Genomic DNA, 19,854 nt, shown 5'->3' with positions numbered 1-19,854 from the left:
CAAAAAAGCGGGTATTTGAGATAAACGAGCCTTAATAAAGGTTTTTTGAAAATAATGGATCACACGTGTTTGACTGTGACATAGATTCCTTTCTCTAGATATGCTACAAATATCAAAGACTATTCAACTAGGATCCCACAACATGGACTCAGACAATAATCACAGAACTTATAATTATATCATTGTAAGATATAATTATGAGTTCTGTGGCAATTATTTATCTGTGACTAAGACTACGTAGAACGTGAAAGAAGCTGAAGGAAAATAAACAGTGAGCAACTGAACTACTGGAGCTAATTGAACTACTTGTGATCCAGTACATTTTTTTATTCACAAACTTATCTCTAATCTTGGATACTAAATTGAGTAGATTAGTGAGAGGTTTGAGATTATGATAATATATTAATTTTAATTAATCACATGGAAAATGTGAAAGTAACTATGAGTGAAAGGTGTGGTTGACATCAGCAGTTTATGCAAAAACTTGTGCCAAATTCAGAGTCAAGGCCTGATATTTCTAAAGTTTGATATTCATTAACATAGACTACTTAGTGTTAGAGTATTTAAATTTTTAATGCAAATGATAATGATGACTTCAAGTAGTGATGGATATTGATTCTACCTCTAACTGTTCTGCTGCTTCTAACCTCACGAAGGAAAGAAATTCAACTGTATCAGGCTTCAGTGAATATCTTAGTGAGTTGGGAGAATTGCAATATCTAAGAAGCCCACAAAACTACTCTCTCACGAATAATTTACTTTTTGAAACATCAAAAAATGATTCTGGGTGTGACATTCATTGTGAAGAATATATTGATGATCTATCACATCAGTTACAAGGTGCCCTAAAAGTGGATTTGCAGTTTGAAAATGAGAATATAAGATTGAACCATCACAGCAAATTTGAAGCTTTATTAAAAACTAATGGTGAGCTTAGGTCGAAACTTACAAGAGCCAATGAACAAATTGACAGATTATTGAACAAATATTGTAGGAGGGAAAATTTTAAATTGGATACATTTTTTTTGCAATTGGAGCAGAATAACTATGACTTGAAGTTGCAAAATTCTATATTAGAAAGGAAACTTTTGCAAGCAGAGGCTGAAAAAACTGAAGCGGAACTTCAGCTGAAGAAATTATACATAGATAAAAATCAGAACAAAACTATTGTGGACATGAAAAGTGCGGTTATTGAAGAGTTGAAGGAAAAAATATCAACTCAACATGTTGAAATCATTAGGTTGACAAAAAATATGTGTAGTTCCTCGCAATTAATCAATGAAGTCAATGTAGAACTGGAACATACTAGGTGTGCATTAGAATGGCATAAAAACGAATTGAATTCATTACAAGCTAATAAAAAAAGACTCTTGGATGAGTTGTCGGATTGTAGAAAGGAGATGTTTCTACAAAAAGAATCAATTTCCAATCTGAACTTAGAATTACACAACATCAAGAACAATTACGAATCCCTACAGCTGAAAGCTTTGACAGACAAAGTTGATTTCTACAAGTCGCAGAAGTTTCAGCATCCTGTTACTCATGAGGTAAGCACCAAAACGAATAAAGTAGAAACAAAATTGTCTAAATACATAAGTCACTAATTTCATGTTTGAGAATAACACAGTTCATTAACATGTATCATGATGAGCAGGTGCCCCAGGACTGAACCTTTGGGTACTCCATTATCCACAAGTCAAGCTCATGACATCTCATTGTTGTTCATATTTTCCCGACTTGTGGTAGGATAATGTCCAGTCAGTTATTCTGATCTCAGAACTATCAGTATACTGAGTAAAATTTTTGAAAGGTTTATTTATCCACAAATTAATGAATATTTCAATGCTAATAATCTTTTATCGCCATTGCAATGTGATTTTAGACAGGGTTATAGTACAGCTACAGCTCTGGCTACTGTTACACACGATATTGTAGAGGGATCTTATAAGGGAATGATTAGTAGTAGATTTTTCAATACCATCAATCATGAAACTGAAATATTTTGGCTTTGATAATGCTGTCTTATTTCTCATCTGGTCTTATTTACTGGGTAGATCTCAAAAAAAAATTGTTGAATGTCACTACTCCTAATCTTGATATTTTATCTGGAGTGCCACAGGGTTCCATTTTGGGACCTTTATTCCCATCCCATTATTCCAAACAGCGTTTGAGAAACGTGCGTCGAGAATAGTATTGCAGTTCTGGTGGTTAGGTGCTTGTTTTGGATTTATTGTACCCTTAAGTTTGCAGTTTGAATTTTGATTTCAGATTATTATTCCATCATCTTTTTTCCTCTCTCAGACTATTCATATTTTTGTTTCTGTAAATAAATGGATGAATAAATTTGGGGACCTCTTGTATTTTATGGAAGTGGAATGAGCTTGTTTATTTAAAGGATCATCACTTGAATCATATATCAGTTCAATTAACGATTGATATACCTATTTATTATTATTATAGAATCGGCAGCAAAAAACGACAGAGGTGCAGAATGAAGACCCTCTTATTCTGAAAGAATATGAAAGCAACATTCAAGATCTCAAAAATGAAATTTCCAGGATTAATGCATTCGTCAAAATACAAACTGAGACCATGGAAAAAGCTAACAGAGAAAATTCCGATCTAGTTTCTTGTTGCATAAAGCTTCAGAAGTTACTGGAACAAAAAGAAAACATCATTGACAGCCTGGAAATTGAGATTAAGAGCGCAAAAATGGAAATAGAAACGTTTGCAAGCCGAGAACAGCAAGCACTCAAAAACAGGAACGAATTGAAAAAGGAACTGATCAATTCAAAGACAGAACTTGTCAGGAGCAAACAAGAAAATGAAATTATCATAAGTACTGTTAAGGCAATAAGGGACCAAGTTTATACCTTCAAAATGAAACATGATTCTCTATCAAAGGAGTTAGCTGATAAAAACAAGCAGATTTCTTCGTTACAAAGTGAGAAGCAAGACCTGTTCATGAGGAATAGCTGGCAAATCTGCGAATTAGAGAAAATAAACGACAGAGATTTGTTGATAAGCTCACTGAGGAAGGAAATTCAATTGAAAGAGCAAGAGATTCAGACATATTCTCGAAAGATTGCAGCTTTAGAAGATGCTATAGAGAAACAGGGTATTTCTTTATCGAAATTGATTGACGATAAGGATATGATCATCTCGGAAAATGGAAAAGAAATCCAGAGGTATGAAAATGTTGTTCTTCAATATAAGGATCTACTGCTGTGCTCAGAAAAAAAGGTTTATGACTTAGAAAAACGTCAGCAAGGCCAGGTCAATTCTGATTCTGGTCGTGAAGTGAGTCGGGAAACAAAGCGGGCATATCCAAGTTCTTTGATTGAATGCTGTGAAAATCTAGATGACGACTTGAAAACGCTGATGAAAATCAACTCGCCAGAAATTCCCGAAAATGAAAAAGTCGTTGAAGAAACTATCGATTCATGTGCGGCTTGCAATGAACGACAGAAAGTCGTGGTTAAAATACGCTCTGTAGTGGAAAGAGTTGAGAAACTTGGCGAAAAAGTTGAAGAATGTCAAAAACTGTTGAGTGAGGTTTCGGCTATACAGTCTAAGGTTATGCTTGGGAGTAATGCAGTGGAGCAATTGAAGGTTCTACTACAAGTTAAAAATTTACAATTGCAGGAAAGACAAAGAAAGTAAGTTGATTTAATCATAAATCATTTCCACATTCATTACAGGATCTAAAATATATGACACTTTGATATATTTCAAAAATAAAAGATCAACAGACAATAAGAGTAATATGAGCTCTTATTCTTCCCTTCCTTCTTGAAGGCGAAGATAATTTTATAATAATGTAAATGCCACACTTGTCTCAATTTGTTTCGAAAAAGTTTTTTCCTGATTCAACTTTTTATTCATTTCACTTGACATTCAGTATGTTCTTGATATACTTGCACTAATATCCGGCTCTAAGGACCAGTTTTAAACTTGTCGCTTGTCTTGAAGTAAAGTTTTATAATAATTCAATTCAAATAAGGTCATTTTCCTTTCTTTTTTTTTCTAGATCGGATTTTTATTCATTTCACTTGACATTCAGTCTGTTCCTTACTCGCGATGATATCCAGCTTGAAGGACCAATTGAAAATTTGACACTTGCCTCGAAGTGAAACTTATAAGATTAATAACAATTTGATTCAAATAAGGTTAGGTATTTTCTAGTTCGAGTTTTCATTCAATCTATTTGACATTCGATCTGTTATTGAAATGCGTGCATTGATATCCAGCTCGAAGGACCAACTGTAAATTTGACGCTTGTCTCGGAGTGAAACTCACAACTTTAATAACAATTTGATTCGGAAGAGGTTATTTTTCAGATCGAATTTTCATTCACTCCACTTGACATTCAGTCTCTTCCTGACATAATTGCAATGATAATTGACTCGAAGGACCAATTGAAATGTTGACATATGCCTCGAAGTGAAACTCACGAGTTCAATAACGATTTGATGTAATTTTTATTCAATTCATTTGACATTTAGTCCGTTCTTAAAATGCATGCAGTAATATCCGGCTCGAAGGACCAGTTTTTAAATATATTTAAGGTAAATTCAACTCAAATGATTGTTATTATCGAGGGTTTCCAAATAACTGTAGATAGAATCTTATAGGAATCGTTATAGTGTTACAAACTTCTGAAATTTCAGGATTAAAGAACTTGGTGTGCACTTTTTTCACTTTTCAGGTATGAAAAAAATAACAGAACTCTTTTAAGAAAAGTGAATGAACTCATGCAGGCTCGCGGTTTGTCTGAAAAAATCAATAAAAAACTCCAAGAAAGATTTGACGTTTTAAAGGCTGAGAACAAATCGCTGAGATTGACAATTGAAAGTCATATTAGTGAGTATGAGAAATTGAAACAGTCGACTGTGGAGTTAGAAGCTAGACTGGAATATTGTTCAGCCTGTCATAATAATAGTCCGGACAACAAAGGAACATTGGACTGTCCAGGAAACATTGAGTCGATGATTTCTAGTGAAAGTCAGTTGCAAGAGATAATAAAAAATGAGAATATTTGCAACAAACAAAAGGAGGTAAGTAAATTGGTGTAATTCTTAAGACCCTTAGAAAGGACTCCCTCATCTATAACAGCTGTAAAATGTACCTATCATATATAAGAAAAGTGATCAGATTCAAAAAAATCTATAAAAGATTAGTTGATTGATGGACCCTATTATAGTTTGGAATGTTGTAATGACATATATATCAGCACTGAGTGTACTATTTTCTTATTTCATTAGTTACAGCTATAAAGACTGCGTCCTTATGACTATGTTTGTTGTTACTCTGTGCTATCATCTTCAAGGCTCTATTCAAACTAAACGTTTTATCTTCTTGTTTGTTCTTTTATACGGTTAGAACGTCTTATCTTGTCGTGTATTGATTTGTATTTGTTCCTCAATAAGTGATTTATGACTTTTGAATTTATGGATGTTAAGGTTTTCAAAGATGTCCATAAGTCTTCCTTTATTTACTTGTTTTATGAGTTTGATGTTTTCTGGCGTGGGAAAGTTATGTTTGTTTTGTATGTGTTGCGAGGTTTGAACCCTGATGTTTTCACTAAATTGCCCTGAATTTTCTAGATTCAACTTTTACTAAAATTAATAATAAACATGATTCTGCAATTTTCTACAAACCATCTTACAGGTACATTGTCATACATAATTCCTCAACACATCCTTATTTTTCTATTCGGCATAGAATGTAAATAATAAATACCACTAATTTGAGCGTGATTTATTTATTACCGAACTAAGTTGAAGTTTTCACAACAATGTGTGGACTTCCGATACAGGAGCACGTTTTGACGTAACGGGAGATTTTTTCCAACTTTCTGTTTTTTCGAAATTGACATAAAAATTTGATTTTTAAGTGAAACACTCAGAACAGTATTACCTTTTTGAAATCTCATAGTTTTCTGAATCCGGTGATACCCCATAGTTGATATTTGAATTATGAATTGGAACACATGGTTTTTGTCAGGTGGTGTAATGTCCCGAAACTTCGAAGTACACCATCAAGGATGATGGTGGTCAATAGAAGCATCCGAAACAAGTTTTCCTCTCATGTAATTCAATATTCATAAAGCTTCTGTGTTTGATCTGAATATCTCTCAATATCCAATTATTTTTGCTTGTCAATAACAATACTTTCCTATGACTATGACAGTTTTTTTTTCAAAAATGTCTCCATTATTCAATATTCAAGAAATTCAACAGGACCATTATGTTTTTCCTTTTAGGTTTGCATTGAAACCTTCCACGAAATCGAAGAACCTCTCAGAGATATGGTTTCTTCAGGTGTAGATAATTCAAAGAATGAATCTATCGACTTGAAGTCACATAACAGCAAAAAAATTTTTGAAAATATTCATCTAGGCAATGAATTAATGGATAAAATGGAAAGTGTGTCCAATGACAACAAGGTGAGAGAAAAAATTTGAGTTTACTAGTTGGTCTGAATATTTCGTAGGCTAACACATAGATGGCGATACTAGTATTGAATCCAAATGGGTTTTTAGTCAACCCTAACCTTCAAAAGACACGTGTATAAATTTCACAGCTGTCGGACTATCACGTTGTGAGATAAAACATTTTGAGTGAACCAACTTTTGTTAGTTGATAGCTTAACCTCTACAAAGTTAATTGGGATCAAAATGTCAAACTCTTTTCTGGGCTTAATGAAAGGAACTCCTTTAGACATATTTGAATCAAAAATAAAAACTCACAAACGCTCTGCTTATTATGACATTTCTGAATTTCGATTACCTCAATGCTTGTGAATCAACAGAATAACTCATAGATTAACCCATAGATCAGCTTATGTAGTATATGGTATACTAGATGGGCTAAAAAGTTCGTACGCTTAAACACAGATGGCGTTACCAATATCAAAATCAAATATCAATAATAGTTTAGTATTGGACGTATCATGCATGAATATTTGGGTATGCGAGAGGTCTGTTAGCCTACTGATTTTTCATCCCAACTGTTATTATTGTCTAAGTCTACAACAATTGAGATTTTCGGAATTCCCAACAGTAGTGACCTCAGTCTCCTGAAGCTAATTGATCATTTCAGGTAGTGAGATTGTTTCTTCAGAATAAAACTGAAAATAACAAATGTTTACAAGAAGATCTTTCGAAAACACAAACCAGCAAGTGTACAAAAAATTCCGATGATTTCGTGAACGAATTGAAAAATCATATTGATGAAATTCAAAACGAACTAGATGTCACCAATAGGGAAAAATTTTTCTTGCAGCGAATTTGCAACGACTTGAAGTTGTCTTTGAGATCGCAGTCAAACTACAGTAAAGTAAGATGTTTGCCATAGCAAAATTTTAAAATATGGAATTCGTTAATTATGATGGATAAACTTTCATATGGTTTTCAGATTCTCGAGGAAAAGCTGAACCGTTTGTCAGAGAGAAAGAATGATTACAGTAGCCTGCCAAATATTTGCCCAGGCTTACCATCTTCGAAAATGTATGATGATCGATATATTAAAGAACTGTTGCAAAATAAAGAACCTGTTCAAGATATACATCTGGCAGAAATGAGAAACTGTCTCGACAGTCTCAGAAGAGAAATATTGACTTTGCAGGATGAAGTTATGCAAAACTGCAGTATTTAGATATATATATATATATATATATATATATATATATATATATATATATATATATATATATATATATATATACACTGTTTCAAGTTAAAATTATTCTAGTTGATAACGAGAATTTTTTAGCTTAGTTTCTGGGAAAGAATTCTTTTGGCTTTTTGCTTCCTCACCTTCGAAAAGAAGTTTCCCCACTTTCTAAAGAATAATGAAGGGGCAGAGAGCTAAAGGATTTTTCCAAATTTTTCTAGTTTTAGATAGTAGGTTATGAGTCACAAGAAAAGAACTTTCGTTTAAATGAAAAACGAATCCAAAAACACGCACTTTTCTCAATTACCAAAATTGCAATACTTTTCTCGTGAAATTTCCCGTTAATTTCAACAAATTGATTCTTGAAATAGTAAGAAATGGGCTGTCTGGAATGCGACCTTTGTCACTGTTCATTGTTCTCGTGCCACACTTTGTAATTTCAGACTTTCATAATCATTCGAAAATCTAGTGTCTGATCACAACATTTCCAGGCAGTTTTCATTTATTCAGTGGCCGTTATCCAAAGCGTGATGAGCGACACTTGAGTTTTCTGGTCTGCGAAATCGGATATATTGTGTATGTTCTTTGAAACGAATTTTGATCACACTCTTAGTATGACTGATATATTTTTTGGCACAATCCTCAAGTTAATTTCATATATTCTCAGGGTTTTCAGGGTTACCTAACATCTGTTGAATAAAGCATGACATTTTGAAGGCTACTTTAACGTTCAACTTTCAAAAAAATACTATCTAAACCGTTAGGCCTCTCGTCCATTGGGAGCGGGCTGCGAAGCAACGAGTTCGTGCTAACGTCCTTCGTGAATTTTCTCATTTATGGCATGATCTTCAAATCGACGATGACCGCCGCTTATCTTAATTTCGAATGAGGAAATACATAATTGTAACTATTTTTGCACTAGATTGCAATCAAATCCCAGCAGAACGGAATCGGTTCGCAATTCGTACCTAGTCGGACGAAAACTGACGAACGATACGGGCCAAGTGGACGCGGTCCCTACCGATCCATGTGTTTGGATCGTTCGTGCGAATTCTGACGAATTGCTATCAGTGGAAGAGAGGCCTTAGTGTATCTTCATACAGAAAGACAATAAACTTGTTCATATTCTTGTTACGTTCCCTTTGATTGAAGAAAAGTGCGATATTGAGAAATATATTATCAGGAAACGGGTCATTTAGGAAACGTAAATTTAGGGAGAATCTTCAACTTTTCAAAGAGACATGGATTCAAAGTTCATTGTACTTATTCCTTGATTCAAAAGTTTTCAACAATGTTTTATATATGTTTGTGAAAGTACAGAATTAACCAAAATAAAACATATTCTTTGACATAAATAAGTACTTGTGCCATATGCCTTATGGTCTAAAACTTGAAAAATTTGCAATCTGTGGTATTCAATGAAGTACTTAAATTCATAAGGCTTTTATTTGTAAGTCATTAGTTTTAAAATCAAGTCTTGAACTCATTCAGGAAAAAAATATACTTACGTCCATTTATAAGGACAGTTTATGAGAAGCTGTATATTCATGTTGGAACCACAAAACACATAGAGTCCAAGCCATAGCATTGACAATGGGTGGTCCCGAAATTACCTGGACCAACAAAGAAAACACATACATTTTGGAAACAATTTATCTATTTTTTAACGTTATCTCCTTGCAGATAGTTGATAGAAAATTATCCCACGTGCATCCCAAAAAACCGATGCCATGACCTTGCCTGCAGATGAAACGGTCTTCGCCTTTTTTGGAGCCAGTTCTCCCTTCTGAGTCCACTGTTTTGATTGTTCTTTTGTCTCGGGTCCCATGTTTTAACCATGGTTATGAAACGACGCAAGAATTCTGATTTGTTGCTGTGGAACTTCGCTAAACACTCAATTGATACATCCTCACGTCACTGTTTTTGCTCGAGTGTGAGCAAACGCGGCACCCATCAAGTCTAAATTTTCAGATAACCAAAGATTTACCGCATTTTTCGAAATGCCTACTAAGTCTGATAGACCGCGCACTTTCAGTCGACGATTATTCAGTACCGCTTTGTGGATTTACTTCACCGTTTCTCGAGTCGTCACCTCATTTGGTCGACCACTGCGATGCTCGTTTTGACAGCTCGTACGGCCTCGTTAAAACTCTGCTACCCAATATTTTACTGTTGTAAACGAAGGAGCAGACTCACCCAGACTAGAATCCAGCATTTATATTGGTTGAGCTGAGGCCTTTCGAATAAAATTATTGTACCACGTGACGATGACCAAATTCACCGAAAAAGTTCGTTATTGATGGCTGCCAAACAAAGCAGCAACAACGCAGCGTCCTCAAACTTGGAACATATGCTTTATAGTTGGTGTACTTTCTAATACAGTGATACTTTTCGAACAACTCCCGCCATCTCTAGGTCTGGCCAGGCACTTCTAGGACCACCTTTAGTTTTTTTCAGACTTTATACACTTGAAAACACTTTTCACACAAAAATGAACAATCTCTAGGCTATATGACTGGTCATCTCCTGATAATGCTAACATGGTTAACGTTAAGACAAATCAACAAAACTGCTAAACACATGTTCATATATATTATAGAACTGGCCATGTCGGTATCCGGCCTGGTTACTGTCCTGGCGGACCAGTCTCTCAATACGTCTTTTTTTTTAATATTTATTCGAACGTAACTTCATTTTAGAGTTCGCCTCTCTTTTGGTCTCCAGTCTTGACTGTGAGGGCGGTCATTAATGGAAAGGAAGTTCCATTTTTGAAGAATGATTGTTTCATGTTATCATATAATTTATTTTGTGGAAGTCTGTGATCTATTTATGATTTGTTAACTCATTTTGTTGAACTTCAATAAAAATTAGTGAGTTTTTATGTTTAAATAGTTTTTGTGTAACGTACCTTCTCATCAAGGTCATAGTTAACCTGCAAGTTATAATTAACACAAACCTCAAGCCAAAATCTACTTCAGAGCTGATGCACATGAAGAGCTGAATCTCAATCTTAGTAAAACAGTTCAGTGATGAAACCATAGCCCAAAAACAAAGCATTCATAATCCAACATCACACAGCACTGTTTCGACCTGCCATATGTCTCATCAGTGGTGCTAGGCTCTAAACTCTGTCCATCCAATAAACAAATTAACCCAAACAATGATAGATGTGTGATCAAAGCTTCCTTACGCTGGTCAATCAGATTCAACTGCAATCGGCTGGCAGAATCCATTCAGGTATATATATATATATAAATTTCCGAAAGCTTGGACAAACTTCAAAGAGTACTCTTTCATTTGCTGCTAAGCCCCACTATTCGTTAATTCCATTCCTAACTAGTCAGCAACAACTAGCCTCTCCTTTATATATATAGAAATTCTCTATGGGTTCGCATTTTCTTCAAGAATTATATTTCGTGTAGTTGAATAGGCTGGAGTTCAATATGTTCCTGTTATTTTTCATCTTTTTCCTTCAAAAATTCCTTCTACCCTGATAGATAATATCTCGGATGATAATTTTATCTAAGCCTAGGAACTCGTTCCTCTTCGATATGGAAATTAATTAAGCATATGCGTAAAATCGACAAATCAGCATCATCAATAACAATTTTGGAATTTTCTTTTTATTTGGAGTTGATAAACTTTTTCTCACCATTTTTTTTTTCATCTCTAAATTGATTTTTTGTACAGTTTGCATGCAAACCTCTGTAGCCCCAGCTATTCATTCTTGAACATCCAAAGTTGAAATACAATATTGGTTACAATTTTACTTATCATTACTATTACTTCTCAACTTCGCATGAGAAATTCTCATTGTAACTGCTGTTGCTTTCGCTTGTCTAAATCTCAATTTGTTGATCACAATTTCTCTTTGCCACCAAGAACCTTGATTTTCAGTTTACTGTTCGAAGGAATTTTCAGAGACAACAAATAACTCACAGTTCACTTCACGGAGTAATTTTCCACTTACTATACTAATATGATGTTCACTACACGAGTTCTACGATGTTAATGATCTCTCGCCCCCACTCCGCTGACTTTCTGAATGTTTTCGAAATGTAGAAATTGGTAATAAATTTATTACGTATTGATTCAATAAGTTGGTAAAATTCTGCTTAATGAAGTTTGATTTTTCAATTAGTTTTTACCTAAACTCTGGTCAAATTATCAGTCATTACGTAGGTTAAAGGTTTTATAATTAAAACCAAGTGCAGAGTCTCAAGTAGTCGACTATTCAATTTTTATATCCAAACACCAGTCATACACTTCGTTTTTGAAGTTTGAAGAAAACCATTCTTCGGTAAGTTCAATTTCATTCATTCATTCGATCAACTAAAAACACAGTTTCTTCAATTTAATTATTACCGTATATAATAAACTTTCAATATAAAAAGATCAATGTAAAAATATCAATTCTCCTCGGGAGATTTTTCAAAAAAAACACAAAACAAATACCTCTGAGATTAGCTTTTTCACTAAAATTTGTGGTAACATTCTTTCAGAATTGCTGAAAAAACCAAACTTCAGAGGCGAACACTAAGAATATGTAACGAATGTATTAAAAACCAGACAGGAAAAATCAGAAACATTGAAGCATTAGTAATAAATGCTGAATGTTTTGTGGAATGGTATTTTTCGTTTCAATACTTGTTTGGAATGATCTCTCCTAAATTTCCACAGCCAATGATCGATAACTATGGAAGTGACTCTTAGCTTCCCAAGGTTTTTATTCACTCTCTCCTTTAAAAGTTCCACTGCATGAATACAGCAGCCTCTGATCTCCACTTCTCTTTCATCGCCATTTTCCAAAACGACATTGCTGTTCAATACCTCATTCAACTGTGCACTGTACTTTAAAATTCCATGCCACATCAGAGACTGAGGAACCCTGTAATCAGCGAAAGCGGTGATTTCATAGATGTCTTCAAAGTACCCGATACCCTTACTTCGGAAACACGCCCAGATGTCGCCTACCAAGATCTGGGCTCTCTTATAGAAACTAACTTTCTGACCTTGGAATGTCGCTTCGTCTCTGAAACATGGAAAGTTATCTACTACCAGGTTCATGAGTTTCACGGCACTTCTGTTGGATTCTTTGACGACATTTTCGAAGGAACCTTGAAATTTCTCGTTCAGAACATTCCCCACTTCTTGCAGGCATTTCACTCTCTCTGTTATCAACGGGCACTGAGATTTTGTGTCACTTCTGAGAATTTTCTTCAGCTGCAGCTCGGAAATTGCTGCGTAATAGGCGGGATTGAGAAATTCTGGCTAGAACAGTATAAATCGGTTGTTGAGTAATTGCATTTTTAAACTTTCAACTTTTTTGTTATAACATGTTAAAATAGCTTCATTTAGGTCACTATTGTAGTGAGAATGCACTGAGAAGTGAAAGACAATAAGAAATATTAGACAACTTCCAAATGTTTCCTACCTACCTCTTCTTTTCGAGCTCTAGTAATAGCAGCGCAGAGAGCGAAGTATCCAGTGTGCCCTTCGACTTTCCATCCCTCTTCGGATTCGTCATGCCAAAAGCAAAAATTTAAGGTATCGACAACAATCAGCCAGTTCAAGGCTTGTGGATCGTTCGGGTGCGGATGGAGGCTGCACTCGTAGAAGTTTTCGGAACCCAATCTACCAGCCTTGTATTCTTCCACTAGTAGGTCCGCTAGCGCATCCACGCCTTCCTCAACAATTGATATGTGTTTTGCACGTTCGGCGATGTATTTTCCAGATTCTCTAGGCGGTAGGGCCATTTTTCGGATCAGAATAGCTTCGCTGACTTTACGAGTTTGACTGGTTTTGTTTATGACAAGAAATTATGAGAAATAGAAAGAGTGCAACACTTTTTTTGAAAAAAGGAATTTTCCTTTTTCTTTCTGTATTTTTTATAAATCTATAAATCTAACCTTCAAAAAAGGTTAGAGATCAAGGTTGCCACTTCAATTTTATAGTATTCGAGAGACCATGCCGTAAGGTGACGGTGCAAAACTCTAGGAAGTAAATAGAAATCCCTAATATACAAATATAAGATAAAACATACTTCACATAGCATTTCGTTATCTCAATGCACTAATTCGTTTCATTATTGCTATTCAATATCTACATATTCTACGTCATACAATGATACCAAACATTCAACAGGTGAAAGAACATTTTACAATAGGAGAAAATAAACCTCAGATAAAACTATATGAGCAAAAGATTATCATCCCAGCCATAGGAATCTAGTTTGAATTGAAAGGGATATAATTTTAGGAAAGAATGATTTTTCTGAAAGGTTTTGGCTTTCTACTCCTCCATATTTATACAAAAAATGTGGGAATCTCTCAAAGAAAGTAAGAAAGCAAATAATTTCAAAATAAACTCCTTGCCAGAGATGTGTAGATCATACAAAGAAGTAACTTCTAGAGGTTCATTTGCTGTTTTTGAAAGGTTTTTTTATTTGCTGTGTTTGGAAGGTTTTTTTTTGAAAGTTGTTTTCATTGTATTATTTCATTGTCCGTATCAATAAAGACTTTGTTTGCAGCACATGTGTTTTTTTTAGTTGATACTCTGTGTTTTTGTATTATTGTCAATTGTCATATGCAGTTGATGTTTGAGTTCAATTTATTTTCTGCGTTAACAATGAAAATGACAACTCAAGGTTAATTTGTAGGAAACTAATGACACAAAGTAACCAACTAAATTCCATATGGGTTATTGTTATTATTATATCTATATATAATTATATATTTATTTATATTGATTATTATTATTGATTATATGGGTTATTGAAATATCTGTAAAAAGAAATGTACCAACAATAATAATAATAATAATAATTCATTTATTTCGCTTGTGCTTTTTATATACATATATTCAAACTCAGGTATTTATCTAAATATTTTGAAAGAATTGAGATAAAAAGATGAAAAATATATGTAGACACATAAAAGTAGCAAATATTACAACAGTAAAATTGAGGGTAATGGTTAAAATTAAAAAGTTGAAAATAATGATAATGTCAAATAGTGACAAGAACGTTAAAGAAGACAAAAAAAACACCTAACCTAAAATTCCTCAAGGGTGTAGCAATTTTTTTCTATGAGAGCAGCTTTCAGTCTTGATTTAAAAATAATTAAATAATTAGACGTTTTCTTGTCAAGGTTTGCTTTTTTACATAAACGCACTTACATTGAATATTCTTGAAATCGATGATATTTCATAGGTAAAAATAAATTTTAAAAAAAGTGAAAATCTTAATGCAAATTACAAACGAACAAAACTAATGAGAATTGACAAATGACAACGTAAGTTCTGTCAAGAACTTCAGTTCAATTTGAAAATTTCTAATACAAATCGAAATCCAAAATAACAAATAATAATATCAATTAAACCCACACGTCTGGGAAATTGTAATAAAAACATCGTTATTAGTTTGCTTCTAGATGTCTTCAGATGAGAGTGACGCATTGACTGTAGAGGAAGTGAATAGAGCTTTAGGAGAAATAGAGAACAAGTTCTCACTGGTTACTTGCAAAAGAAATGGATTAGATGAAAATTTAGCGGTGTTATCAATGGTAATTGTTTCTGTAAGAATCTTATTTGTACTATCTCTCGTGCTCGTGATATACTTTTCAAATATTGGAATTCATGAAATAATATAAACTGGGATCCTATGTTCAATTTTTCACAAACATTGCGAGTTGTGTCTCTATCAGAGAAGTGGGAAATATCTCGGAAATGGGATACAATATCTCTGGAACCTGTCATGAAAAATGTCAAATGCAGATGTTAGCAATTCATTTATTTTTACAGGAATATGACTCAGTTGGTCTTCCAACTCTAGACCTTTCGTTAACAAAATCAAAGATTTTCCAGCAAGTTGTTAATAATGCACGTTCGCTAGTACAGATTCACAGAAGGACACTGTCTCACATGAAAGATGTGAATGTTGACAACAGAATCAATAATTCCAAGAGCAGTGACTTATATGTGAGACTTATTACTAATCACAGTATTGCAATATGAAGTTACTCAAAGTGACACTAACCTGCAACATTTTAATCGACTTGAATTTTCAGAAACTTCTCGAAGATTATAAGGTCAAACTTGGGAATTATGAAGAGAAAATCAAAGCTCTGAAGAATAAATTGAGCAGTCTTACAGACGAGCATACACTGTTGATGAAACAGGAGACTGTACTCAAAAGTGAAATGGAAAAAATAAAAAGGTATCACATATCAAAACAAAATGAACTTATACTCCATATTAAAAAAATGACAAAAGAAAACCAACGATTAAGAGAAATTGCGAGGGCAGATGTGGGTAAGTATTATATTTTATGTAACGAGTCAGGATTTTTCTTAGGAAAAATTAATATTTTGAAATGTGGTGTTATATATGGGGTAATATTATCATTAATTTTTAGTTTGATAAGTTTGAAAATGTCCTTATAGGTAAAAAACGCAGACATTTTCATTTCATAAAAACTGCGAAAAGTAATATACAATATGTTATAAATACTTGTGAAATATATTCATTTATTTATGGCATTGCTTATTTCTACAAAATAATTAATAAAATCACACATATATACTATACCTATCAGCTAGATGTAAGGAAAAAATATAATAAGCCAATCAATTATAATATTTTCGCAGGGTTTCCAAATGAATCCAAAAAAGAATTAAAAAGTTCTGTAAGTGTTTGCAAATCTCAAAATTCCACTTATAGACTCATTCTGGCCATAGTTGTTATGATAAAAGGGTACTTTGAACAATTCTGTGTTTCTTGTTCTCTTTGAATTCACATTCAAAGTTACGAGTTCAACAAGTTCCAGGGAATTGATGCAACCATTGATTATTTTGTGAATTAGTGAAAGATCAGATTCTATATTGGTCAGAGTATTCAAGTTAAAAATGTCCAATATAATTTTATAGTTATATTCACCAAGATATCCCAGTTTGTGTGCAGAGTACCATAAAAACTTGTTTTAAACACTTTCAAGCATATCAATATCCACATTATATTAGGGGCACCAAATTGTGGAGTGGTATTCGATTATTTATAAAAAATTGAACAATATATGATTTTTAGGAAAGAGATAGATAATTTCTTTGCAGATCAAAGAGTGAAACCTAAAATTTTCAGTGGTCTAGAAGTAACATTTGTAATATGGCCTTTGAATGGCATTTTTTTGTCAAGAGTGATTCCTAAATATTTGATTGTATTTGTTGTTTCCATTTCTGATTTTATATGGACTATTCATGGGTTTTTTGTTTAGGAAAAAAGGAAATTCATGACATTTGTCTGCAATAGTTAGATAAATCATACTGTAATAATTCAATATCAGATGATTCATGAATAACTTTGAACGTCTTCAGTTCATCTGCAAACAGAAGAACTTCACTATAGAGAATAACAATTCAAGTCATTTACAAATAGGTTGAAAAGTAATGGTCCAAAATGAGATCCCTGCAGTACACCAGATGGAACTGTGATTGAGGCAGATATTGAGTTACCATAGTTTACATATTGGACTATGTAGGCAAGATAATTTCCAATTAATTTCAAAATAATACCCAAACACCATACATACCACCACCATACCACAACGAATTGTAGTTTAATGCCTGTGAAAAATCTATGTGAATAGAATCAAACTAGTGTCTATTCTGTAAGGTAGTTATTATAAAGTGTTGATAAATGAGCAGATTTGTACCTACTGATAGATCTACCACGCCTGAATCTAGGTCTATAATCCCATGAATCTTTGCATTTATCTCTGAGATAACGAAATTCTTCATATTTATAAAAAAAACATTTTTGTATTTTCTGCGAACTGATTTCTTCCTAAAAACTAATTTCTTCAACTCAGAATTGAACCATACTGGAAAAATTGGAGTTCTATATGGCTTTTGTAAATATTCATCAAGTTTGATCTTTTTGTAAAATCCAGTAAATTTAATAGTTCTCTATTAACTCTATTTTTTTTTTATTTTTGTGTGAATGATTTTTATCTAAATGAACATCATTTGTATATCTAATAACATGCGTACTGATTTTTTAATTTTACATTTTTTGAATTTGTCTCAGGTTGAAAAAATGTTCCTTTTATATATAAAATGATTAAAAATCATATTGACTAAAGAATGTAAACTTTTAGGCAGTTAACGGTGTCACACAAGTTTTCCGGGTCAACTGATATTTTATCTACATCTTGAATATATTCTTTCCTGGAGTTTTTATTAATTTTTCACTGCCATGCAGTCGTAATGTATTTCGTACAGTATTTATTTCTGCAGGGCTTATTGGGACAACATTTATAAAAAGATATCCGACTTTACTTCTAGGGATATACCAGTCACGAGATGATGTTACATTGAAATTGCTTGGGAAGTATAAATGCAATGAAGAAATTTATAAAAGTACAATTCAGCAGTTGCAAGAAAACAATAAAGAATTGTTGAGGGAAGTTATGGATCTGAGGGAAGAAATGGCTCTAGCTCGAAAATGAATTTCAACTAATTACATGTTTTTTTAATTATGCGGTAGGTATTGAGGTGGATTTATGAAATAATTTGTAATCCAATGTTTTTAGACGAGAAATGCAATAACATTGATCCAGGCATTAAGGGAACTGTTGCAGCTAAAGATGAGTTGATATTGAAATGATTTTGTCAGTCTCTCACACTCCCAACTATAAATTAATATCAATTTAACATATGTCTCCCTGTAATTGAAAAAGTTATGTTTTCAAAAGTAATACAATTGAATTTTCTTTTGAAATTCAAGTTCAACTTCTAAAGATTCAACTTAGAAATGAGACTATCTGAAGACATATGCAACTACGGCCAGAATCCACTCATAATTACTTACAACCTGTAATTTTGATTTTCCCTTTTATATATTTAGTGATAATCAAACACCAAGTGCCTTATAAATAAAGTTTTGTTTTTGATTTGGAATTTCATTGCAAAAAAGGCATTCAACTAAATACTTGCCTTTGATTAAGTAATTTTCTGTGATCATATTTTTGGGCCTCAACCCTCCCCTTTCTCAAATTCAATATATTATGATTCTGTGGCTCCTCTTGTTTAGGTTCAAAAACTACTTTTCTTTAGTGACATAATAAAAATTTCACTCCTCCGGAATAATCACTCCTTTTGACGGAATATTTTCACGTCGCCAAGGTATTAGCCATTCCTAAAATCACGAGGGCAACCAGAGAAATTCTTGCCGCGAGAGGGCGCTGGGGACGTGAGATCAATTCTCGTGTTTTTTTCGTTATTTATGTATAGATAAAATTCATTTATCTGAATTATGCGACGAGGAGTTGGGAAAATATAAATAATGGAGATAAATGATAAGAAAGAAAATGAGGATATTTGAAATCAAACTCCTCCACGAAGTTTAGATTATTATAATCGCCTTCATCGATTGATGACTGATATATTTCAATTTTTTTAGTGTTTAAATATTAACCAAAACTCATTATTCGATTCATTAAATTATTCCTTATCAAGTCTCAATAATTTGTTTTCTTTACGAATTGGTGTTTCTATATTTTTAATTTACATATTCGCGGTATACAGAAGAAAAGAATGCCCTTACAGTAACCAGGAGTAAAACAGTGATGAAGGTACCCACATCAACCCAAATTCCACTGGCTCTTCTGATTCCTAACGGTCATCATATGTAAAGACGAGTCCTCAAATTCACCGAATCATCCGATAGATTCCTGTATTGGTTCATTGTTTAAATTTTCGGTTGAAGAAAAAATTTTCTCTCAAAAAAATGTGGGAAAGGAAAAAAATGATCGATTTGAATATTGTTTTCTTAATCGATTTCGGATGAATAGTTCCATCTTCCATAGGTAGCACACACAAGATATGTTCGTTTTTGAAAATCTGGAGTTGATCGAGTAGATGTAAATTAAAACTACGTGATCACAGAGTCAACCACAGAACTATAATAGTTCTGTGAAGTCAAGGGAGCGAAATATATTTAAGGAACGCTCACTTATATCCACAAAACTCTCTAAGTTTTAGTTCTGTGATTATATCTGGTATGACAAGCTGGCATTTGCATATCATTTGTTATCACAAAACTACCTCGGTTTTCATATACTATCGGTGAATTTTTCTCTAGAACAGTTTATAATTTTCATTTTGAATTTAAAAAATGTTTCCAA

The 19,854-nt window shown here is 33.2% G+C and overlaps 3 protein-coding genes across 6 annotated transcripts; 2 read left to right on the top strand and 1 right to left on the bottom strand.

Moving 5' to 3' along the window:
• The first annotated feature begins 257 nt into the window (after positions 1-257).
• On the top strand, positions 258-13,521 carry LOC111514511 (uncharacterized). Of its 2 annotated transcripts, XM_023170746.2 has the most exons (6): positions 260-1,547; positions 2,461-3,659; positions 4,709-5,057; positions 6,266-6,448; positions 7,104-7,340; positions 7,419-13,521. In XM_023170746.2, exons 1-6 carry the CDS (start codon positions 606-608, stop codon positions 7,656-7,658), a joined length of 3,150 nt encoding a protein of 1,049 aa, XP_023026514.2. In that variant the 5' UTR covers positions 260-605; the 3' UTR covers positions 7,659-13,521. The 2 variants fall into 2 exon arrangements, with proteins under 2 accessions (XP_023026515.2, XP_023026514.2); XM_023170747.2 differs by lacking the exon at positions 6,266-6,448 and having other exon boundaries at positions 258-1,547.
• Positions 12,016-13,616, bottom strand: LOC111514499 (queuosine 5'-phosphate N-glycosylase/hydrolase). Its single transcript, XM_023170736.2, has 2 exons — positions 13,115-13,616; positions 12,016-12,947 (listed from the first exon to the last, which is right to left on the bottom strand). The coding sequence occupies exons 1-2, from the start codon at positions 13,430-13,432 to the stop codon at positions 12,273-12,275; spliced, it is 993 nt and encodes a 330-aa protein (XP_023026504.1). The 5' UTR covers positions 13,433-13,616; the 3' UTR covers positions 12,016-12,272.
• A 1,333-nt stretch (positions 13,617-14,949) lies between these two features.
• LOC111514529 (uncharacterized) lies at positions 14,950-18,621 on the top strand. Of its 3 annotated transcripts, none has more exons than XM_023170780.2 (5): positions 14,951-15,250; positions 15,477-15,653; positions 15,743-15,986; positions 18,014-18,211; positions 18,262-18,621. In XM_023170780.2, the coding sequence occupies exons 1-4, from the start codon at positions 15,107-15,109 to the stop codon at positions 18,175-18,177; spliced, it is 729 nt and encodes a 242-aa protein (XP_023026548.1). In that variant the 5' UTR covers positions 14,951-15,106; the 3' UTR covers positions 18,178-18,211; positions 18,262-18,621. The 3 variants fall into 3 exon arrangements, with proteins under 3 accessions (XP_023026550.1, XP_023026548.1, XP_023026549.1); XM_023170781.2 differs by having other exon boundaries at positions 14,954-15,238; XM_023170782.2 differs by lacking the exon at positions 15,477-15,653 and having other exon boundaries at positions 14,950-15,238.
• The last annotated feature ends 1,233 nt before the right edge of the window (positions 18,622-19,854 follow it).

This window comes from Leptinotarsa decemlineata, unplaced genomic scaffold (genome assembly GCF_025532065.1).
Source record: "Leptinotarsa decemlineata unplaced genomic scaffold, Ldec_3_MD MMD2_tig00026328_RagTag_RagTag, whole genome shotgun sequence".
Classification (NCBI taxonomy): domain Eukaryota; kingdom Metazoa; phylum Arthropoda; class Insecta; order Coleoptera; family Chrysomelidae; genus Leptinotarsa; species Leptinotarsa decemlineata.
The sequence above is the reverse complement of the archived record's forward strand: the minus strand, read 5'-3'. Positions and strand labels throughout refer to the sequence as shown.